Consider the following 25,623-nt stretch of genomic DNA (forward strand, 5'->3'; position numbering starts at 1 on the left):
TGGACTGTATGGCAACATTTCTTTACCAAAATATGCAACTGTTATTCTTGAGTTTATTCATAAATTATTAATGTGATTCAATAAGTTCATGCAATAAGCATTAGTCAAAATAGTATTGCAGATATTCTACTGTAGAGGTGGTTTTATACAAGGGCCAAATATGGAATGACACCAATGAAGGTTGAACGCTATATTGTAACATTAAACTGACCAAGGTGACATTTTGATGAATTGCTTCAACAGTAAAGTAGCAATTCCACAAGAGTGCATTTACTTGTGGTTGTTCATCTCTTTATGGTGATTGTGTGAGCATTAATGGCAGTGGCAGCGCATTTTATACCTAGCTTTTTCTCCTTCTGTCCTTTCTTGTCTTCTTACATTCATTAACCTAAAAAATCAGTGACCTAAAAAATCAGTGCCAGCCTGAAGTAGTCCCTGTATCTAACACAAATTGGTGTGATGAGAGGAGGGACTGCAACTGCTCCAAAGGATCAGTGGAACTTATAGGAGCTGAAATTGCTGGAAACGGGGCGCACCTACCGTGTTTCTGTTGTTTTTACCGACGCAGTGGATGCGGTGGTCTCTTGAGCGAAATACCGCTCTTTGGCTTTTTTTTCAGCGGACCGGAAGTCGGTCATAATGGGGGGGTGGATGTGCGGCGGTAAGTGGAAGTTCGCAGTCTATAGGTACGGAAGTTGGGGGTGGGTGTAGTGTCTACCACTGTCAGTCATCAGCGTAGCGCTGATGACATCATTACGATATTGCGCCACCACGGCTCTCCCCTTCACTTCAAGGGGAGAGCCTGCGTGATTCTTTAAGTTTGGGCCACTGGGACACCAGGGAGGGTTTCCCGGCCGAACCCGGGGAAATAATTGTCGGCTGACAAAAAAAAACACGGTGGCAGCGGCAGTAGGTCCTCCCCTTTAATGGCAGCCGAGCAGTGGGAGCAAGATTTTTTCAGCGGAATTTCGCCATCGGGGCGGGGGGGAACATCGGCGGTGCGCACTCTGATGACGCACTTAGGACAGATTGGCAGCAGGGGAGCGGGTCACCGCCGGGATACCGTAGGAACGGAATTTTCAAAATGGCGGCCATTACACGAAAAATTGGCAGGCATTGCACTCCGCAGCGTGGCCGCTGATTTCCGGTGGAAAAGTGAAAGGGCAATTTCGGCCCCATAATCTCTTTTACATTTTGTAGAGTAGTCAATGGCCACCAGCTTCAAAAATATTAGTAGTAGCTAGTAGATAAATTTTGGGTGCTCAAATTTAGTTTTGTCACTAATTATTTGTTCTTTTTACAAAAAATGTTGAATCGCTTCTGAAGTTGTTAAAATCTTTTTACATGCATATCTTTCGCTAATGTCTTTGCTAGGGGCACATATGATTTAAAATAGTGTTTTACGGGTTGAGTTATGAGGACATGTTGCATAAACTTGATTTATATTCCTTTGAATTTAACAGTTTGAAGAGTGATCTAATTGAAGTGTTTAAAAAATAAAGGGATTTGATAGCGTAGATACAGAGAAATTATATCCCCTGTTGGGGCATAATAAGATTAGAGCTAGGCCATTTAGCAGTGAAATCAGGAAGCTCGTTTTCCACACAAAGGCTAGAAGAAATCTGGGACTCACTACCCCAAAAGGCTGTTGATGCTGGATCAATTGAAATGTTCAAGACTGAGATTGCTAGATTTTTGTTAGGTGAGGGTTCAAGGGAAATGGAACAAAGATAGGTAAATAGAGTTGAGGTACAGATCAAGGGGCTGAATGCCCTGGCCCTATTCCTATGTTCCTAAGCCAACTTCAGAGTAACACAAAAGCTGTCTGGGTGTAACTCATTGAGTGGAGGGGGTGGGGGCGGTGGATTTTAACCCCAAGTAACGGTGGGTTGGGGTCGGGTGCAAGGTTAAAGTATTAAAAATGTGAATTTCGACTTCAACCCGCCTCCAACTCGCCCACTTCCAAATTTAACGGGGGCGGTATGGGGGCCGGATAGCCAAACCGTTCCCAGGAGGCGGATTGGCACTTTAAATACTCTAATGAGGCTGGGAGCCTCTGATTTAACCTGCTGTCCTTGTGGGCTGGGAGGAGCAGGAGGGCTGCCCTCCAGCTCCCCCGTCCCCAGGATCGGGAATTGGACCTCCGGGATGGGGTTGGAAACCCTTGCAGGATCAGAGCCTCCCCCTGCCTCGCACCTACCTATGGTTGCAGCCTCCTGTCCAGCGTACCCCACCTGACTGGAAGTCAGTCTGTCAATCTAGCTGATTTCTGGACGGGGAACCCGGCCGTGACATCACACGCACGCTGTGGAATTAAAACTCCGCAGCATGCAGGGAAACCCGGACTTCTACCAGGCACCCCCACTCTGGGCGGGTCAAAAACTTAAATTCCGGCCAAGGCTTCTGAACCTTTGAGCATCATGTATACATCAGTGCTGTTACTTAGCTGCAAGCCCATCTCTTCAATTCTATTTGAGCAATATGGCTGTTTGGTAGCCACTGCTTGTGTGTCCCTGATGATATTGGATGCACCAGGTGCCTCTGACTCTCAGAGTAATACCACCCACTCACCCACCACACATTTTTAATTCCCTTAAATTATGTTCATTTTTTAATTTCTTGTAAAAGATGTTTAACAGACTCCACTAACAGTTCAGTGGGCAAATTAACCATGTTATGAAGTGTTGAGCCATACAAACCATACATTTTCAAGTTCAAACTTTGGTCTGATTTGAATTAACTGAGCTAAGCCAATGCAGCAGTAATAACCCCCATCAAAAAGGGCATGCCCAGTTGAGGACAGGATCGGGATGCTGCCTGTGGGATCGTTTGTCAGTATAAATGGTTACATTCAGGAAAGAGGATTGAGAAAAAAATAAATGTTTAACAAATGTAATCAAAAGTTAGGCACTATTTTGCAACGAAGGAGTTTCAAAATTTTCTGGAATGAGAATTATGCTGCTTCTCAGAAGTTGCTTAATAATGTTGCCTCATGACTCATTGCAACATCATCAGCTGATTCAATTTGCACATTAACATTTCTTGTTGTGCTTATTTCAAAATTAAAAGTTGCAACAAAGCTGGGAATTTCATAGGTATTGATTTCAATTGAATGTCCTGCCAAAGAGTTAGTACTCAAGGATGAAAGTAGGTCACCCTATATTAGGATTGTGTGTTGCCATGACAGTGATTCCCATTTCTGTTTTTAAAAGTCTACAAAAGAAAAAAAAAAATAATTCAGCTTTGACTTATCTTGGTGCCAGTGTGACGGCTCGCATCTGACCTATAATTAGTTCAGCTGACTGGTATATTTTCAGTGTTCAATTCTGCCTATGAGAGTGAAAGAAGAACTGTGTTTTGTTGAACAGAGTTCAATACATATGTGTGATGGGAAATTATAGTTTCATAATTATAGTTGCCTGTAAATATTATGCTTTTTGCATATGATGCAGCTAATTGGTGTGTAGAGAACATTTGGAGGTTAGATTGAGAAACTGACTTGTTTGGAATGTTTAAAATTCTGGCAAAATTTCTTTGTGTGTCAAGTTTAACAGTAAAGTAGATGTAAGTTAGACAGGAGACCAATGTTGATAGTTGGGACGAACAATGTTTTCTTCCTTTATTTTTCCACTCGAATATTGCTGCCATGCCAAAATATATTTCTGAGAGTTAGCCCACAGAAAGAAAATACTCTTTTAGGATTGTTTAATGATCATTAAAGGGTGATCAAGACAAATTCTAGCATTTTCCTCTTAGTGAGATAAGTATGTAGGGTTCATAACTCACAGTAATACCTGTGAGTTAGTTTTGCAAATGAAAGAGAACAATTTCAAAGGCTCACCACAGCAGTGACGGTGGTAGGCAGTGCTGCATTGTTTCCATCTCCACAGCATGGGTGCAAATATTGTCAATTATTGCAGAGTGCAGCAAAAACTCAGAAAGGGTTGCTCAGAAACACAAACAGCAGAAAAGGCACATGGCTCATGGAATACACTACCCCAGGCAATGGATCTATCAAAAGAGACTCAGCTTTTGGGTGACCAGGGCATGAGGAGACTGAAGGCTAGCAAGGAAGCTGTTACTTTACTGTGCTGTCTGGTCCACAATAACATGCAGAACAGACAAACATCTACACTGCACTACTTGTGACATCAACTGCATCACTACCCTCAATTTTTATGCTGCAACGTTCTCCCAGACACCCGCGTCACAGGAGTCAGTCATTGTGCTGACCACTGCTGCAATAAGGAAATAATTAAAACACAACCAATTATATATATTTCAGTTGAATATCCAGCAGTAGTCAGAGTCAGCTACAGATTTTCCAACTTAAAAACTTTCTCCAAAATCAAGGGCATTGGCAATGCTAAATATGTAATTATTTATGCATTTACCAATAACCAATTAACACAAATAAATAGAAAGGGTTACGTCTCCCTCAATATGCAAATTTGCATATAGCCAGCAACATAAATTTATGCACATCAGTGCATGCGTCCTATGAATTATGCATGATATTTTCATTCTGAGTCAGTGAAATGCCACAAAGCTCTGCAAAATTGGAAAAAAACGATAGAGGGCTGCCTCCTCAGAGATTTAGGCTATACAATGCAACCATGGTTAGTGAGACCTCTGCCTAATATCCCTAAGTAGAAGAGATCTGATACAATAGCATGTACACATGAATTAAGAAAAGCAAATATTTGGATTGGTAAAGCAACAATTCAGATTTTTGGATTGGTCAGAGGAAGGGATCAAAATTATAAAGTATGTTGAGTTCTGCACTATGTTACCATGTATTTGGATGAGGAACAGCAGGAAGGCATGAAGAACAAAGAGGCCAATGATGTTCAGGACCAATCAGAAGAAGTCAAGCTGCTGCTGCCATAGAGGCATATTACCTATACTTTGAGGAAGCTTTGCAATGACGAGTTGCTTTACCTATTTCGTTGCAGCTTAGAATTGATTGTGTTCTTTATCTTACTGAAAGAAATACTTCCTTTCCTAAGTAATAAAAGATATATTTCGGGTAACATAATGGCCTAGAATTTACTGGAATCGATACGATGAGAAATTGGGCTCGGAAGCACCCGTTTTTTTAGGCGCTACGGCTGCCGTTATGGATTCAAAATGGCGTTCGCAGTACATACATTTCTGATGCGAAGCGCGCCGGACGCACTCTTGGTGAGGGCATTGGCACGCATACAGTTAACGTCTGTCGGAACTATGTAGAGCAGGCAGATTATGACTTTGATCAGTGTGCAATACTGATTTATTACCAGCACTGCCATTTTGGAGCTCAACGGTCCAGCCGATGCCATCCCCTAAGCTCGCACAGCTGAACACGTGTTAAGCAGCAGAACGGACTTGCCACCAATGCTATTTAAAGGAATCATCAACTACTTACAGGTTATTTGTGGATGATTTCTTCTTGTCGTTGCTACAATTTTGTACATTTTTGGTGCTTTCCAAGGTTGTTTCAAAAGTCTACAGGGACTGGTGCGCTAGATGCTGAAGTACTTTCTGTTGACTTCAAGGCTTTTGCACAAACCAGTTGCTCCCAGACATGGACACACTAGGAGGCCTTCCTCTTGGAAAAGAACATGAAAGGGAGAATCAGCAGAGGCCGCGCAGAGCAGGACAAGCTGCTAGAAGGGGGAGAAGGGCTCTCAGCAGGATGTTGAGGGACAAATTCTCCTACCTGAACCTCAGAGAGGAGCAGTATGTGCGACAGCTCCGTTTCACTAAGGAGGTCCTCACTGAAATCTACCAACTGTTTCAGCAAAGTCCTCGTCACTAATATCTGGAGACGTGCCAAAATTGAGAGAGCTGTCCCACAGCCTAGTCAAGCAACAGCTTGACATAGTTATACTCACAGAATCATACCTTTCAGCCAACATCCCAAACTCCTCCATCACCATTCCTGGGTATGTCCCATCCCACTGGCTATACAGACCCACTAGAGGTGCAAGCACAGTGGCATAAAGTCAGGAGGGACAGGCCCTGGGAGTTCTCAACATTGACTTCAGACCCCATGAAGTCTCATGGCATCAAGTCAAACGAACAAGGAAACCTCATGCTGATTATCACCTACCACCCCCCTCAGCTGATGAATCAGTACTCCTCCATATTGAACACCTTTTGGAAGCAGCACCTAGGGTGCCAAGGGCACAGAACATACCCTGGATGGGGCACTTCAATGTCCATCACCAACAGTGGCTTGGTAGCACCACTACTGACTGAGCTGGCCGAGTCCTGAAGGACAAAGCTGCCAGACTGGACCTGTGGCAGTTGGTGAGAGAACCAACATGAGGGACAAACCTCCTTGACCTCATTCTCACCAATCTACCTGTCACAGATGCATCTGTCCATGACAGTATTGGTAGGAGTGGCCACTGCAGAATCCTTGTGGAGACAAATTCCCGTCTTCACATCCCCCTAACACCCCCCAGCCCTACCTCCTTCTATGTCCACTCCTTGAAAAACTCTTCCAACTCTCTTACAACTGCACTTTTGAACTGCCAACTGTCCAGCCTTTGGCCCTCCATTCACCATGACATTTCTGCAGTTACCGATCTGCTCAATTACCCCCTCACCACCACCTTTGATGCCCTAGTCCCTGTTAAAACAATTACTCTCTCTCACCCCGGCCATTTTCCCTGGTACAGCTCTGATCTTTGCTCCTTTAAGTCCAAGGGACGCAGATTTGAATGGACATGGCGGACAACTGGTTTAGCCATTCACCGCCAGATCTAGCAGGACCACGTAAAGCATTATCGGGTCCTGCTCTCATCTGCCAAATCTGACCGGCATATCCACCTTGTCGAGTTCATCCTCTCTGCATCCACCTTGTCAAGTTTTAGGGGGTTATTCTCATTGATAGTAATGGAAGCCCATACAAACGGAGTTCCCATTTTTATCAATGAGAATACTAGTTAGTGATTGATGGTCCAGGCCCTCGTGGTTCCAGCAGATGCATTCGTATGTGAAAGACATCTTCCCATGCGCTGCATAGTGAATGAAGGTCTCAGGTAATTTTGTAGATTTTTTTCGGGTTGGAGGCATTCGTACGAAGGAAGCCTCCGACCACAATTTTCGACCCATTAATAAATATACTACATAGCAGATGTAATGCAGTCTTTCAGTCTCCCGGATCAGCGCGTTCCAGAATTTTCCTCTGGATAAATTGATGGATGGGCTGCTCATACACTGTCAATGCATTTTACTGGAAGGGCCCACCATCTGTTCCACTTCTGCCCCTGTTCATTGTATGTTGGCCTTTAAACATGAGTAGTGTGATTTAATTAGGACATCCTGATGAGCCACCTGGCAATATATTCACCAATGTGACTTTATGAGCATTTACTTTCTTTCATGCATTCTATTTATGTCCTTGACAATCTTCGTAAAGCAGGGTCATGTTTATTATTTACTTTGCTGCTCTTGTCAAATCACAAAAATCAAATAACCCATTTGGTGACCATTGCCTTGCTTTCTAAATCTAGAACATTTTCTTAGACTGACATTCCCATACTAAAAAATTATTATTTTTTGGATAACATTGGCAATCAAGGCTGTTGTAGTAAAATCTGGCCGGTATATGGCCCCCCCATTAATTTTCCTCTCTGCTCCACCCAAATCATGCTTAACTCCCAGGCAGTAATGACAAAAATCTACCCCGCATTCGCTTCATTTTCTGAATACTTTGCATTTGGTTGAGAAATGAATGGGCAACTTTCAACCTACGATGCTGACAGATTCACATTGCATGAATTAGTTGGAAAATGGTACAATATAGCCAACTTAATTTTTATTCACTATTTCCTTCAAAACATAGATATTTAACCAGTAAATTTTGAAAAGAGCAAAAGAAAAATCTTTGACTTTTGAAACTTGCAGCTCTATTTTCTGTAATACTGTAGTATATTATCTGCTACTTTAAGGTTATGAGCAGAGACCAATACTAAAACAACTAGGTCATTCCAATCTGGTATATCCATTACACAGTTGTTGAAATAAGGTTGGCTGGCAGTTTGGGAAAAAGAATGTTATACCTGACATGGCTGGAAGAAGCGCAGTTATGGCAGCTCAACATTCCTGCTTACAGGGTTTTCAGATGGGATAGAGAGGGGGGTAAAAAAGGAGGCGTGTCACAGTATTGATTAAAGAAACAATTACAGCTGTGAGGAGGGATGATGTATTGGAAGGATCATCAAATGAGGCCATATGGATCGAATTGAAGAACAACAAAAGGACGATCACACCCCCAAACAGTCAGAGGGAGATAGAAGAGCAAATATATTAGCACATTTCTGAGATGTGCAAAAACTATAGGACAGTAATAGTAGGGGATTTCAACTACTGGGATAAAATTAGTGTGAGAGGTATAGAGGGTGTGGAATTCCTAAAATACATTCAGGAGAACTTTTTTAGCCAGTATAGCAAGCCCAACAAGGGAGGGGGGCAGTTCTGGCCTTAGTTTTCGGGAATGAAGCTGGGCAGGTGGAAGGAGTATCAGTGGGAGAAATTTTGGTGCTGGTAATCATAATTCAGTTAGATTTAGAGTAGTTATGGAAAAGGACAAAGATAGACCAGGAATATAAGTTCTCAATTGGGGAAAAGCCAATTTTACTAAGCTGAAAGGTGATTTAACCGTAGTAGACTGGAAACAGCTACTTAAAGGTAAATCAATGTCAGAGCAGTGACTAACAAATCTAGAGCCCCTGGATGTCAAGGAACATACAGGGAAGGATAAACAATAAAAGAGAGGCTTATGACAGATGCCAAGGGCTCAATACTGCAGAAACTCTAGAAGAGTATAGAAAGTGCAGGGGTGAAATTAAAAAGAAAATTAGGAAAGCAATAAGAGAGCATGAAAAATTCTTGGCAAGTAATATCAAAGATGTTTTATAAATACATTAAGAACAAGAGATTAACTAAAGCAAGAGTGAGGCCTATCAGAGTCCATAAAGGGAACTTGTATGTGGAGGCAGAAGACGTGGGTATGGTTCTCAACGAATACTTTGCATTTGTTTTCACAAACAAGAGGGGCAATGCAGACATTGCAATCAGGGAGGAGGAGTGTGAAATATTAGATGAAATAAACATAGTGAGAGAGGAAGTATTAAAGGGTTTAGCAGCTTTGAAAATGGATGAATCCCAGGCTGTTTAGAGAAGCAAGAGAGGAAATAGCAGAGCTCTGACCATCATTTTCCAATCCTCTCTGGCTACAGGTGTGGTGCCAGAGGACTGCTAATGTGCTAACTTTGTTTAAAAAGGGAGAAAGGGATAGAACGAGTAATTACAGGCCAGTCAGCCTAACCTCGGTGGTGGAAAAATTATTGGAGAAAATTCTGAGGGGCAGGATAAATCTTTATTTAGAAAGACATGAATTATTCACGGATAGTCAGCGTGGATTTATTAAGGGAAGGTGATTTCTGACTCACTTGATTGAATTTTTAGAGGAGGTAACAAGGAGGTTTGATGAGGATAGTGTGTTTGATGTAGTGTATATGGATTTTAGCAAGGCTTTTTATAAGGTCCCACATGCAGACTGGTCATGAAAGTAAAAGCCCATGGGATCCAGGGCAAAGTGGCAAGTTGGATCCAAAATTGCCTCAGAGGCAGGAAGCAAGGAGTAATGGTTGCTGGGTGTTTTTGTGACTGGAAGGCCATTTCCAGTGGGGTTCCATAGGGCTCCGTACTAGATCCCTTACTTTTTGTGGTATATATCAATAATTTACACTTGAATGTAGGGGCTAGGATTAAGAAGTTTGCAGATGAGACTAAAATCGGCTGTGTGGTTGATAATGAAGAAGAAAGCTGTAGACTGCAGAAAGATATGAATGAACTGGCCAGGTGGGCAGAACAGTGGCAAATTGAATTCAATCCAGTGAAGTGTGAGGTAATGCATTTGGGAGGGCTAACAAGGCAAGGGAATAAACATTTAATGGTAGGACACTGAGAAGTGCAGAGGAGCAAAGGGACCTTGGAGTGCATGTCCACAGATCGCTGAAGGTAGCAGCCCAGGTCGATAAGGTGGTTAAGAAGGCAAACGGAATACTTGCCTTTATTAGCCAAGGCATAGAATAAAAGAGCAGGGAGGTTATGCTTGAACTGTGTAAAACACAGCTAGTGTGCAGTTCTGGTCACCATATTACAGGAAAGATGTGATTGCACTAGAAAGGGTACAGAGGAGATTTACAAGGATGTTGCCTGGACTGGAGAATTTTAGCTATGAGGGAAGATTGAATATGCTGGGGTTGTTTTCTTTGGAACAGAGGAGGCTGAGGGGAGACCTTATTGAGGTGTATAAAATTATAAGGGGCCTAGATATCGTGGATCGGACTGACCTATTTCCCTTAGCAGAGGGGTCAACAACAATTTAAAAGTAATTGGTAGAAGGTTTAGAGGGGATTTGAGGGGAAATGTCTTCACCCAGAGGGTGGCGGGGGTCTGGAACTTATTGCCTGAAAGGGTGGTAGAGGCAGAAATCCTCACCACATTTAAAAAGTACTTGGATGTGCACTTGATGTGCCGGAATGTACAAAGCTACGGACCAAGAGCTGGAAAGTGTGATTAGAGTGGATAGCTCTTTGTCGGCCGGCGCCGATATGATGGGACGAAATGGCCTCCTTCCGTGCTCTAAATTTCTATGATACCTCACTTATATTGAAACCTAATGTAGCATGGGCTCTGTATATGAATTAGGGCAGGTGCTCTCGTTGTATTGTTTCATATTAAAAAAGTTATAAATTGCAGCAGAAGCACAACAGACAGAATGCTGTGATGCATGATCAGGGGACACAATGCTCAATACCAGTCTGACTAAGTGTTGAAACAACTAGCAGATTAGAACTGGCATGAAGCCAACCCCAGAGTTGTGACTGTTTCACACCAGTGGCTATGATTCAGTTTTACTGGATGGCAGAGATTGATTGTAGCATATTTCAAAGCCAATCTTACCTCTGTCTTCTAGTACCTGTACAACCAGGGCACTAATGGACAGTGTCATGTGCTAGGAGATATGAATTCATATCCCAGCCTTTTGCTTGGGGTTTCTGTGGTTGAAGGTGTTGCCAATTTCAGCTTGATCTTTAGGTGCAGCACTACTCTCACTGTATCCTTTGCTCTTAGGGGGTAAATTTTGTACACGCCGGTTGGGAGCAGTAACAGCTGCGAGGCAGGACTTCCTGTGCCAGGCGCAGAAGTCTTGCCCCGGCAGCTAAATTGGGCCGAGAGGAAGTGAAGTGCAAATTCTCGTGCTCCATTTCCTCTCCGGGCAGGACTAGGGGGCAAATCTCGGGAATTTTACAGCGTTATGCGGAAGCGAGTAGCGCTGGTAGGATCACAGGGCCCTCCACCTCCATTAAAGGGGATGGCACGCTGCGGACTCTGCATTGGGGAAAAGGGGCTACCACTACACCACTAGGGAGAGGGGTGCCATAGCAGCAGCCCAGCACAGAAGCAGAATGCCTGACTGTGGAAATCCATCGTTCACAGTGAGGGCAAAAAGCCAATAAATATAATGGTGCTGTCATTGCCAAGCTATTCTAACCAATCATAATTCACCAATGAAAATGTTATGGGCTAAAAATTTGCCAACCTTGCGCCCGTTTTTTTGCCGATACTTCGCCGTTTTTGTTGAAAAACGGTGCGTTGGGAAATTCGGAGAAGTCTTGCGGCGGTGCTTTTCAAATACTGCTGGAGAGAGGAGCACCGGTGTGCAAGACTCGAAATATCGCTTTTGCCAAAAATTTGGCGCTGAGCGCACCCATATTTAAGACGAAAATCCACCAAGGAAACAGCTGTGTTGCAGTCCTGGGATCAACAGTAAGTATGACAATCTGCAAAAAAGGTAAGTTAAAGCTTTTATTTTTTTAATTCTTTTGCAGCAATTCGTGAGTTAAGTGTCTTGTGAATGTTTTGTGATTTTTTTTATTTTTTGTTTTTTACAATTTATTTTTTGGTGTTTTCCCCCCTCCCTAGGCCCAATTCGCAGCGGTATCGCCCTCGGAGTAAAGTTGCAGAAAATTTGTGGTTTGTGGCACGAATTCTCATGCAACGCCGAGTTTTACTGCTGCGCAAATTAAAGCTTGAATTTACAGCCTCTGAGCGATAGCATTGCCATAATAATAATTTGGGCGAAAAAATACAATTTTCACTGAGAACCGAATTTCTAGCCCTACGTCAAGGAAGGAGCAATTTGAGTTTGCTTTTTCAGCCAATTGCTTGGTAGGGAAAAGCAATATAGGTTAGAGGTCATTAAAAATGTCACTGTGAATTTTAATAGGGTCATTCCCTGCAAGGCCACTTTGGTAATATCCATGAAGATGATCAACCCAGTGGTTTCTGGAGACGCTCCATAGTAAACTGTGGGTTTGACTTAAAATGGGCTTGAGAGACACTCCAGTGCCACCTCACCCAGGAAAGCATGCATGATTTCTGGTACAGGTACAGCGTTGAAAATCCAGAAGCCTCGGGACCGAGGCCGCTTTGGATTCTGGGTATTTCCGGACTTCGGAACGTCTTTCTGACATCCCGAATCCGGAAACGGCCGAGCCCAGGTTCGTGTATTTCCGGACTTCAGAATGTCTTTCCGACGTCCTGAGTCCGGAAATGCTGGGGCGGGGGGGGGGGGGGCAAGGTTAAGAGCGATGGATGTGCAGTGGGGGGGTGGGGTGCGAGGGAAGCAGCGGCAGGCCGAGGTAAGGAGCGGGATGTCCGGCGGGTGGCTGGACCTGGAGATTCCAGCGGGTCGCGGGCCGAGGTAAGGAACGGGGGGTCCAGTGGGTGGCGGGGCCTGGAGAGGCGGTGGCGGCCCGAGGCGGGGGAGAGGTCGGCAGTGGCCCAAGGCAGGAGAGTCCAGTGGTGGGGGGGGTGGCGGGCGGTGGCGGTGGGTTCGGATTCCGGAACATTTTCCGGATCCGGACGACCTCGCCACGGATCATCCAGGAGTCTGGATTGCGGAACAGTACGGATTCTGGAACTCCGTATTTTCGACGCTGAACCTGTATGTATATTATTTTCTTCTAAGGAAAGACAAAAGTACTTGCCAAGACACTTTTCTTCCCCTTAAAAGAAAATGACAATTACATATGATATTGCACATGTTAGCACATAGCTCTTTGCAGTTGGAAATAAAATATTTAGTTATTACATTTTTTGCCCACATTCATTTAATGTATTTTCTTTGCAACCTTATTTTTAGGTTGTAACATGGATGTGTTATTCTCCTTCTGAGAGAGTTTGACTGACAGTCTCTTCCCAAATCATTGAGGATTGATGACAGGTAGAAAATTGCTTTATAACAACTGTTTATTGAATCAGTTTTGTCCTATTTTCAAAACAGGTGGCACACAGCGTCTCCCTCGAATTGTAGGAGTATCCCTAGCAAAGGAACTTATTTTTTCTGGACGATTGCTTGATGGCACTGAAGCAAAAGTAGTCCGTCTGGTTAGTCATGTTGTGGAGCAGAATGAAGCAGGAGATGCAGCTTATCACAGGGCATTATCCCTCGCAAAAGAATTCATACCTCAGGTACATCATTCTTTTAATATTTGGTTTTAGGAATTCATTTTTCGAAAATGTTTCAGTTTTGTACATTTTATACACTTATCAGCGCCTCTTGAAGAATTTATAATTCCTATCAAAATTGTGATACCAGCAACATGTTTGTGTGTGGCTCACGGTGGTAAATACTCACATCACTAAGTCAGAAGATCATGGGTTCAAGCCCCACTTCATAATATGTGCACATAATCTACGCTTACATTTCATTCTAATACTGAGGGAGTGCTGTATTGTTGAAGGTGCTGTCCATCAGATGAGATGTTACACGAGCACCTGTATGCCTGTTCAAGTGGATTCATGATGTTCCATTGTACCTCTCAACCACAACATTAACTGGTCATTTATCTAATTACTGGTTGTGGGACTTGCTGTATGCAAAATGGTTGCCAGTTTATTTACAAAATAACAGTAACTTCAAAACAAACACTTCAAAAATAATTGGTTGTAATGTGCTTTGGAACACGTATGTGAAGTGTGCTAAACAAATACAAGGGCCTCGATATTAACCCCCCCCCCCTCCCCTACCACCACATGATGGGCGAGAAAGCGTTAGAGTTGAATATGGGGAACGCGACCCCAATATGAATACGCCCGGCACCTTTTTTAAGGCAGCGGATATTGGGATAGCTGGGTGCCCCGCTGTGTAGAAGTGTGACACTTGAATAGTGTTGTATAGTATTTATAGCACAGAAACGGGTTGTTCAGCTCAACAGGTCCATGCCAGTGTTTATGCTCCATGCGAGTCTTCTCCCACCCCTCTTCATCCAACCCTATCAACATATCCTTCTATTCCTTTCTCCCTCATGTACTTATCTAGCTTCCCCTTTAATGCATCTATGCTATTCGCCACAACTACTCCCTGTGGTAGCAAGTTCCATATTCTAACCACTCTCTGGGTAAAGAAGTTTCTCCTGAATTCCCTATTGGATTTATTAGTGACTCTCTTATATTAATGACCCCTAGCTCTGGTCTTACCTCTACCCTATCAAACCCTTTCATAATCTTGAAGATCTCTATAAGGTCACCCCTCAGTCTTCTCTGTTCTAGATAAAAGACCACCAGTCTCTTCAATCTTTCCTGATGGGTATAATTTCTGAGTTCTGGTATCATTCTACTAAATCTTTTTAGCACTTTCTCCAGTGCCTCTATATCCTTTTTATAATATGGAGACTAGAACTGTTCACATACTCTAAGCATTGTCTAACCAATGTTAGAGAAGATGTTGGAAAAGTTAGGACGGTTCTCCTTGGAACAGAGAAGGTTAAGAGGTGATCTAATAGAAGTTTCAAGATGATGAGAGGTTTTGATAAAGTAAATAGGGAAAAAACATTCCCTCTGGTGAGTGGGTCAATAACGAGAAGTCATAGATTCAAAATCATTGGAAAAAGATCGAGAGGGGAGATGATACGAATTCTTTTCACTCAGTTGTCGGGATCTGGAACTCTCTACCTGAAAAGGTGGTGGAAGCTGATTCCACGGACAAAAAGCTGGAATGTGGGAGTAAGCATGGCTGCACTTTCAAAGAACCATCACAATGGCCTCCTTGTGTGCTGTAAGTTTCTATGAATCTATGGGCTAGAACCTCCACTTTTGTGGTTATCGAATAGGCGATATTTCCGGCGTAGGCGTTAAAAAAGGGTTTTCAGATCGCCGGCTTCTCATCCATTCTCAAAGCACCTAGTCCCCATTTTTGAAAATAGGCATTACCGCGAGCGATATAAAATGGGCAGTAGCGTTAAATTTTTTTGACTTGCCGTAAAGTGTGGCCGTCCTTAGTAACAGCATGGCAACACTTGATTCCCACGATTCAGGAGGTCAAGGGTCATTATGACATGCTCAGAAGAGGAGACAGAGAGAGAAAGACTGAAGGCATGTCTGGGTTTTGTGTGGCTGCTTTGGGAGGAAGGAGGGAGACTTTAGAGCATTACAGCAAGTAGGAAAACAAAAATTAGCTGTTACCAGCCACATATTTGCCCAAATTTGGCCTATCATGGAGAGAGAGGAGGAGGCATCGCAGCACGCTGTGGAGACTGACGCTGGAGAGAGCAGTGAGGTGGGGGAGGAGAACATTGGAGGGCACAAAAGAGCCAGGAGGTTCTCGGACAAGGCAAATGTCTCCCTCCTGCAGGAGGTCGAGTCACGCTGGGGTGATTTGATACAGGGAGGGCATGGGAAGCCCACCCCAAAGGCATACCAGAGGATATGGACCGAGATAGCAGAGGTGGTCTCATCGGCAACCGACGAGGTTTGTGAGGGCAACCAATGCCGCAAACGATGGAACGACCTTGTGGGATTCGCAAGAGTAAGTATTACATTGATTTACATGTACTTATGTATTTATATAATTTGATTTGTAACAGTCATGAGTGACTATCATCAGATGTGAGGTCTTCCACTTTTACCGGGAATTTTTTACTCAAAGCCTGCGGTCACGGTGTATGTCTTTATGTAAAGAATTATAATTTTCATAACCGACAGATGTAATCATGATTATTATGTATTGTATCAGTCTCTGTGACAGTACCTAGCAATGATATCATGCAATGATCTCATGCTATGTAGTCCTGTCACTTTTACAGAAGAAGCTATCGACGATGAGGTCCATGCAGAGGCGAACGAGATGGAGGAGCGGATGCTCACACTCGTGAGGAAGCACCCCTGGACAGCCACGGATGCATCTGCAGGTGGCTGAAGTGATGCCACATGAGTAAAGCTTACACCATTGGGTGATGTAAAGTCAATAGATGTCACACCCAATCATATCCGAACAATCATATATGATAGATGATTTCTAAAATTGTCATAGAAATAATGATGGGCTAATCATTGGAATGCAAATGTGTTGATGGTCATGAAATGTGATGTTTGTGATGATTTTGAGAGCGGTGGTGCTTTTGTCGTGCATGTGCTGTGTGTAGCGCTGTGTGACCTTCTGACCCTAGCACCCCCTTCTCCTATAATAACCTCATTTGTGTTTTGCAGCTCAGCCAGTATCGCGTCCCAAGACAAGACCACAAAGCCAGAAGGTGGGGGCGCGGAGCCCGACTCTCCGGACGATCCAACATCTGGTGCTGAGGAGCTCCGATTCTCGCCCGTCAATCCGCTGGGTCTGTTCTCCACGGATGAGAGCGCGGACTTCGAGGAACCTGCATCACCACGCTCCAGAAGCCATTCCACCCCAAGGCTATCGAGTGGTCCTCCGGTCATTCCAGGCTCCACTCTGGAGGTACCAGCTCCAAGCACCTCGCCACAGGGCACCCCATTTGTCCCCAGGACCGTGCCGATCCCGCGGAGGTCTCATGGACGCAGCAGGTCTGTTCCATGAGCGCCACATGACAGCGGAGAGATGGTACAGTTGTCCAGGAGGACTGTAGACATTGGTGACCAGCTCATTGAGGCATTTGGGGATATATCCCGACAGCTGGCCACCATGACCGAGTACATTTCATGGATGGCGGAGGCCTTGGACACCATAGCCAGGAACACTGCTGGCACAGGCCTCCCAGTAGTCCCCGAGCACGACAATCCACCCCTAGGTTCCACACCACCACTGCGAATGACAGATGAGAACAAGGACCAAGATCCTGCTTCTGCATCAGGGAATGTTCCCACCTCGGCAGCCCCCCACTCCTGTACCCGTGCAACGACCGCATCTGCCTTCATCCCCCTCCAATGAGGCACCGTCTGGGGAGCTCCTCGGCCAGGCACCGTGGAATGAGGAGGGGTAGGGGTAGAGGTGGGGAGAAGAAGGAGAGGGGGGAAGGAAAGTGAGGTGCATGTCCGCAGGTGATGGCTGTGTTGTACCTCCATCTGGCTGTATGCAATTTGTTGCAATGTATGGGGAGGGGACCATGCTCCTGCTTTGCCTTTGTATTCTGTGTTGCTGGACATGTTGAACATTTGATTGATGTCAATGGTGGAAAAAGTGGGGTGTGGGCGGGGGTTGGGTGTTATTGGCTGTGATATTTATGATTTCAGACCAATGTTGGTATAACATTTTTGTTAGTGAACATAACTTGTTGCGCATTGTCTCAGATAGCTGGACCATTACACGTTGGTGATTCCTTAACATGAAAAGGTTAAATACAACTTAACATCAATCAACATAAACTTTAACTGGCACCAAGGTGATGGGCATCATTGATGTCTGAGCTGCACACACACAGCAGTGTGTCAGCGTTGTCACTCACATCAATGCTCTTTCAAGCAAATCATTCAGATATCAGCTCCTCACGTAAGAGTGCCATTTTAAAAATGCCAGCCACACCGCTGCCGTTTGTTCAGAACAGTTCCACTTTTTCTGGGCGTTTTTTTGGGCGAACGATATTGTGGGCAATAGATGTGCGAGGTGGTGAAAGTGACGGTGGGTGATCCCCTGGGCGTTAGTTTCACCAGAGGTGCTCTTTACGACAAAAAAAAGTGGGCGGGCGGTATTATTGAATCGCAGCGTTAATTCTGCATGGAAAGTAATGCTGGGTGATATTATGGGCGTTGATTTTGCCCATTCTGATGATTCAGCCCAAAAAAAATGGGCGGGCGGTAATATTTTTTCCCGGCATTAAGCACATGGGGAAAGTAACGCTCGGTGATAAGTTTTCTAAAAATGCCCGTCAGTTTCCATTTTGTGCCAAAATGGGCGATATATGGGCGTTATACGTCATTTCAGCAGTAAAATGGGCATTAAACAGGCAGCAAAAGTGGAGGTTCTAGCCCTAAAAATCTAAGTTTCGATACAAGTTTAACATATCTTCTCTGCTATTCAATTCTATCCCTCCCTAGTACTTGTTTATTTTTCTTATGGCGTTATTAACCTGCGTCGCTATTTTTAGTGATTTGTGTATCTGTACCCCCAGATCCCTCCGTTCTTCAACCCCGTTTAGACTCTTATTTTCTAAGGAGTATGTAGCCTCCTTATTCTTCCTACCAAAATGTATCATCTCTTGCTTATCTATATTGAAGTTTATTTGTCAATTTCACGTAATTCTGCAAGTTTAATAATGTCTTCCTTGTATTTTGTCGCAGTCCTCGTCTGTATTAACTACACCCCCAATTTGGTGTCATCTGCAAATTTTGAAATTGTACTTCCGAGTCCAAATCGTTTATGTAACTGATGAACAACAGTACCGGTGTCCCAGCGTCGATCCTTGTGGAATGCCACTTCCCACCTTTAACCCTGTTTTCTGCTTTGTAGCCAGCTTGCTATCCATTCTACTACATATCCCCTGACTCCATATGTTCTGACTTTAGTCATGAGTCTTAATTAATTAACATTTAAATCAGGCTTCCACAGTGCATTTGGGAGCCCAAATTAAATTTACTGTTGCTGCATGGTTTTCCCAGGGGTCGTGAAACTCGGCAATAAAAGGGAAGTGGGACCTACCAGTTCCACAAGATAAGTGCCTTTTTCAGCACTTCTGGTGGGCCAGAAGGAGCAGGAGTACTCCTCAGCCCCTCAAGGAAGCCTTCGGCCTCGCCATCACCCCTTCTGATTGCTGGCCTCTCCTCACCCACTACCCCTCCCCCACCCGCAATTGCGGGTCCCTCCGCCCAGCCGCAATCGCGAGCCTCTCTAACCACCTGATTGCCAGGGACCGTTGCCAAGGGTCCCCAGCTTCAGCCTCCAACAGCTGATGGTCCCTCATGCCTACCGGCCAGGCTATCCATTTGGCAGGAAATAGAGCTACAAAATGCAAATGAGGTCCTGCCATTCAGATTGGCAGGGTCCTCCACATCTCCGGCCATACCAGGTTCTTTGGCCATTTTTGGCCTCACTTGCACCCTCCCATCTCCCTGTAAATATCGGGCCAAGCTCTTCCTCTCTATAGGACACAGGTACCACGTGTCCAAATGATGAGATTTAAGACCCTCCTTAAAACTGACCTGTTTGCCCAAACTTTTTGTCATCTGTCCTAATATCTCTTTCTTTACCTTGTGCCAATTTTTGTCTGATTACACTTCTGTGAAGCACCTTGGGATGTTTTCCTACATTAAAAGTCCTATATAAATGCAGGTTGTTATTATTGACATTGGGATCAAGGGGTATGGAGAGAAAGCAGGAAAAGGGTACTGAGGGAATGATCAGCCATGATCTTATTGAATGGTGGTGCAGGCTCGAAGGGCCGAATGGCCTACTCCTGCACCTATTTTCTATGTTTCTATAAGCAACTGGCTCTCTGAATTTCCCTAATGCTTTTGGAGATTCTCTGGTTTCATCATTTAATAGCAGGACGAAGAGCAATGGCTCACTGTGTGGGAAATTCACTGGGATAAATTCCATCCTATCACTCTCTGGCATTGCATAGTGCTGGGGAATTGCATGTGGTGTTTGGGAAAGCAATTTAATGAACTTGTTAGGAAAAGTTAAAAAGGAGGAACTTAATATTCATTTATAAAAGTGCAATATATTTGCCCCTTACTGATCAAATGTGGCTTGACACATATGATCCAACTAGAAACAGCTGATCTCTTTCTATTACATGGATTGCATTAGTTACATGTATGGAGTGATAAAGGCTACAGTTTTTTATATATAATATATAATACATTTCTTTATTAGGTCATGTCTAACAATATGCTATTCTACCATGTGTGTTCTAAGTTTCTTGAGTTAAGTAAGCCTATGCTAATGATTTCTTACCATTGTATTTTTAAGGGGCCTATTGCAGTGAGATTAGCAAAACTAGCCATCAACCAAGGGATAGAGGTAAATCTTGTCTATTACTTGTACTCTAAACTGTGTTTATTTTAGTATTATTCAACAGCAGGTGTTATTTAAACTCAATTATTCTCAGTCACTGTACAAGTGCTATCCGAGAGCTAAATTTTCCAACCGCCGCGATAACTTCCAACTGGCTTTTGGGGCTGCGGGGGCCAGGAATTGGTGCAAGGACCAATTTTGCTAACTTGTTACTTCACTTTTGTATTGCACAAAGAGTACGAGAGTTTTGTTTACAAATTCAATATGATGCAAATGAACTTGTGTAATGTTGCAATGCAAACATCTGATTCGCAAAGTGCCATTATCTTACCCATATAATATGGATATTAAAGGCCAGTCACATTCAGGAAGTAGTTTCTTAAAGCAGAAGAGAATAGAAGAGCAAATAAAACAGAAAATGCTGGAAATACTCAGCAGGTCAGGCAGCATCTGTGGAGAGAGAAACAGATGTTCGTCAGAACTGGAAAACGTTAGAGATACAACAGGTTTTAAGCAAGTGCAGAGGCAGGGTAAGGCAGGGAGGGGAGGAAAGAACAAAAGGGATAGTCTGTGATAAGGTGGAAGGCAGGAGAGATTAAATGACAAAAGGTATGATTGTGCAAGGCAAAAGACGATGATAATGGGAAAAGTAAAGAAATAAGATGGGACTAGAAGAGATGTAAATGGGTATATCAGAATTATCATCAACAAACAACTCCCGCCTGGAAAAATGGGGGCAGAAGTTATGATGTGAAGTTGCTGAACTCAATGGACAAGAACAAATACGTGGGAGAGAGTCCTTGTTGCTATCCAATACGTCTGTTCCAATGCAGACCACTGGGTAACCAAAGACATACTCAGTTACACAGTGTGACTGGAGTAGACTCTTGTGGATCATAAATGTCATAAAATTGTGGCTCTATAAATCTGGGTGCTTAAGTCCGTAAATGAGTTTTCCAAGGAAAAAAGATGAGATGGCAATAGCCCTCAGCCTGTGAGAGACCTTAGTTTTATTCTTCTAGTTTCTCAATCCCAAGGATTTCAAATGTAGTCTCCTTGAAGGCATTCGAGGATTTATAATCACAGAGCCCACCTGCACCTACAGTTCTGGTCAATTTCCTGCTTTTATATTTTGTCTTCTGCTGAAAGTAAGAAAGTACCGTTGAAATGTTTGTTTGTGTGAGTAGCACATGCAATGACAAGCAGGTGGGCATGCTGTAGCCTATTGTGTGTGAGAGCATGAACATGCATAACATCAAAGTTTTATCCGAAATATTTTTGAGTAAAGTCCTTTTATGATGACAATATGGCAACAATTGTAATACTGAGTTACAACCAAAATTTGTGTTCTGCTATATTCAAAGAGCTATACGATAGTCTGAGTGCTTTGCTTGGAGCAGCAGTCGGTGTTCATTGACCTACATTGGCTCCCAGTCTCCCAATGCCTCCGATTTAAAATTCTCATCCCCGTCTTCAAATTCCTTCTTTATCTCTATAACCTTCTCCAGTCCTGTACCCCTCTGAAACCTCTGAATTCCTCTAACTTTGACACCTCTGTGTATTCCCCACTCCCTTTGCCCCACCATTGGTGGCCATACCTTCAGCCATCTAGGCCCTAAGCTCTCGAAATTCCTTCCTAAACTTCTATGTCTATCTTTCCTCCTTTAAGATCCTACTTAAAACTACCATACCGTTTGATCTTGCTTTTAATTATCTCCTCCTTTGGGTCAGCATCAATGTTTGCTGCTTTGGGACATTGTTCTAAATTAAAAACGTTATATAAATGCAAATTGTTGTTAACTGAGTAATGGGGCAGGATCCCGGAAGTAGCACAAGAATGGTGAGGTGCAAATTGGACAGTTACAAACAGTGAAAATTGGGCACTGTCCCCTTTCCTGCTGCCAAAACATGGTCCATGGAGAATTCATACCTTACAACATCAAATTTTCATATTACATTTTATTCACCATAATCGGACACGCATCTTATGCTAACATGCAAAATCCATAGATCCAAATGACTGGGTAATGTATATTGCATCATCATACTTAAGATATTTCTTTGGGAATGGTTAAGATTTTTAATTATATAGTGGATTTATTTTACAGTGATGCTTGTGTTTAATATATACCAGGTGCAGGGATCAATAATTACCATTACAACCATTTTATTCATACTTAATAACTAACCATATTTTTATTAATTTAGTACTTGCTGTTTCTGAATTCATGCAGTGAAAGTAGTTACCGAAACAATTAAATATTTGTCAAGGATCTGCATCAAAAAAAACATTGAGTAGGAAAAATAGCTCTTTAGGCTGATTGAATAAATAGTGCTGTAAAAATTGTTTCAGAATTAATAACTGCTTATCAAGTCATCCTCATAGGAATCGTGGACGACCTGCTTCCACTCTTAGCATGAGTTCTTAGGTGGATGTACAGTCCAATACAAGAACCACAGTCTCTGTCACAGGTGGGACAGACAGTGGTTGAAGGAAAGGGTGGGTGGGGAGTCTGGGTTGCCGCATACGCCTTCCGCTGCCTGCGCTTGATTTCTGCATGCTCTCGGCGACGAGACTCGAGGAGCTCTCCCGGATGCACTTCCTCTACTTAGGGCGGTCTTTGGCCAGGGACTCCCAGGTGTCAGTAGGGATGTCGCACTTTATCAGGGTGGTCAAGTAGGACTTATCAAGTAGGACTTTTAACAGCTCACTCAAAGCAACTTTACATCTCCCAAAAGTCACTTGAACTTCACTGAAACAAAATAAATCTACAAGATGTGCCAGCCTTACCATTACATAGAACATGTCCCTCTGAATCGAGGAGAGTGGGAGGGGGGATACTCAGGCTGAACATTTAAATCAGAATTTGGAAGACCACTAAACCATTGCCAAAATTAAATTGCAAATCTGTAAAAGTCAGTTGAGTGGCTAAACAATAATGAATATATTTTCCCCAGCGGAAAATATGACCTCAGAGCTTGATTGGTTGTTATGAAATGATGCCACTTGCTTGTTCATACTTCCTGCTTTCTAGTGTCTTGTCCTTTTAATGTACCGTCACATTTATCTCATTAAAACAAGATATCTCAGAACATAAGAAATAGGAGCAGGAGTAGGACATTTGGCCCCTCGCACCTGTTCCACCATTCAATAAGATCATGGCTGATCTGATCTTGGCCTCAACTTCATTTTCCTGCCCGCTCCCCATTACCCTTGACTTCCCTTCATTAGCTTCATTAGAACAATCTATTTGTGACAACTTACAGAAGAATAACTTTGACAAAAAGATAACCTGAATTCAAAGCTTATATCTAATTAACTAACCATAATCTTTCTGTGCATTTCTTCAGAATTGATACCCTACAATTATATTCCAGAGAGCAGTGGTATTGCCTAAAAGGTCGATGTTTGATTATAGTGCTATCTACTATGCTGCCTTCATGAGCATTAATCTTGTTAACCTTGGAACTAGCAGGTTGGGTGACACAAAATGGGTTAGCTGTGCTTTTACCTCTGGGTACTGGAATTTAATCTAGCTTGGTCTGATGGTAAAAGAAAGACTTGCATTTATATAGCGCCTTTCAGGATCACTGGATGTCTCAAAGCGCTTTACAGCAAATGAAGCACTTTTAGAGTGTCGTCACTGTTGTAATGCAGGACACCAATATTTATCCCTCAATCAACATAACAAAAAAACAGATTATCTGGTCATTATCACATTGCTGTTTGTGGGAGCTTGCTGAGCACAAATTGGCTGCCGTGTTTCCCACATTACAACAGTGACTACACTCTAAAAGTACTTCGTTGGTGTAATAATTTCCTTCTGGCTCTAGCAAAAGTTTTACTTGAATGAGTTTGGGCAACACGCAGTTGGTGATCTTTTGCCTACAGCTTGTGGTCAGCATGGCGGCAAAGTTTTTTAAAAATTCATTCACGGGATGCGGAAGTCGCCAGCAAGGGTCGCATTTATTGCCCATCTCTAATTGCCCCTGAGAAGATGGTAGTGAGCCGCCTTCTTGAATACAACAGAGTGGCTTGCTAAGCCATTTCAGAGGACAGTTAAGAGTCAACCACATTGAGTCTAGAGTCACATATAGGCCAGACTGGATAAGGATGGAAGATTTCCTTCCCTAAAGGACATTAGTGAATCAGATGGATTCTTATGACAATTTGGCATTACTAATACTAGCTTTTTATTCCAGATATTATTTAATAAATTGAAATTAAATTCCCCAGCTGCCATGATGGGATTATAACTCATGTCACCAAAACATTTGCTCAGGCCTCTGGATTATGAGTCCAATAACATAACCACCATGCTACCGTACCCTGTACCTAATTTACCATTCTTATATCGGCCACGAGGAGGTGTGCGAAAGGACAAAAAAAAAAATCACATTGAGGAGTTTCTTTTAAGGTACATGTTGGGGTGGATTAGAGGGAGCTTTATTCTTCATTGACCTGTGCTGTGCTTGACATGGCAGCATTTGGTGCGAAAAGTGGAACAAACATTCCTTTCCTCAATAAACACACACATTTCCAAAAAAAGCACTGTTGTAGATCCCAATACTAAACAGGATAACTGGGCTTGCCATTTATAAAAAGAAATAAAATATAATACCACTTTTATATAGAATTACTAAGGGCTAGACTTTTCACTTCACATCGCCCATCTATGGCCCATATATCGCCCAAATTGGATCTCTATCGTCCATTTTGAGGAAAAAGTGGAAACTAGGTCAGAAAGATCGCCTGAAAAACAAGCCCCCAAGTTTCGGCTCACTTCACCGAACTGATCACCGAGCTGATCGCCCACACATGGTCCATCCCAACATGGCCCATGCACATCGCCATCACAATGCCGGGCTGAGCGCTCGCCGAGAACAAGGCTGGGTAACAGTTGTTTTTCCCGGGCTTTACTGAAGGAAATAGGCACTACGGACGCTGGTACGCTCATAATAAAGGATGAAACTGAGTACTGTGTACAATGAGCAAGTGTGACCTTAGCTCCTTTAATAAGACTCCAGAGTGCAGGTACCTCGTGGGTGGCCTGCTTATATACCGTGCTCCCAAGGGGTGTTGGGATCCCTTGGGACCCCAACAGGTAGATTCTCTGGTGGTAGTGTAATTCAGGTTACAAGGGGTTAAATACATAACATCACTACCCCGTGAAGTCAACGGTACACTTATTTACAAGGTGAGATGATCTGGGGCTTTTTTCTCCCTTGTCGATCGTCTCAGTACAAATGCGGGTGTGGGTGAATTGGTCAGTTCTTCACTGGGCTGTTGGGCAGCCGGCCTGCTGGGGGCGGTGAGTTTGGCTTCGTGGTCAACCACTTGTGTGTGTGTGTGT

At 43.4% G+C, this 25,623-nt stretch overlaps 1 protein-coding gene across 4 annotated transcripts in view; it reads left to right on the top strand.

Moving 5' to 3' along the window:
* The window catches only part of auh (AU RNA binding protein/enoyl-CoA hydratase), a 414,205-nt gene that overhangs the window by 367,491 nt on the left and 21,091 nt on the right, over positions 1-25,623 (top strand). For 3 of the 4 annotated variants that reach the window (XM_070881749.1, XM_070881740.1, XM_070881721.1), the window contains 2 exons: positions 13,352-13,539; positions 20,225-20,275. In XM_070881749.1, the coding sequence (XP_070737850.1) occupies positions 13,352-13,539; positions 20,225-20,275 (239 nt within the window). The remainder of the gene's footprint in view (positions 1-13,351; positions 13,540-20,224; positions 20,276-25,623) is intronic. The other variant, XM_070881730.1, reaches the window with a different exon arrangement.

Source organism: Pristiophorus japonicus, chromosome 1 (assembly GCF_044704955.1).
Source record: "Pristiophorus japonicus isolate sPriJap1 chromosome 1, sPriJap1.hap1, whole genome shotgun sequence".
Classification (NCBI taxonomy): domain Eukaryota; kingdom Metazoa; phylum Chordata; class Chondrichthyes; family Pristiophoridae; genus Pristiophorus; species Pristiophorus japonicus.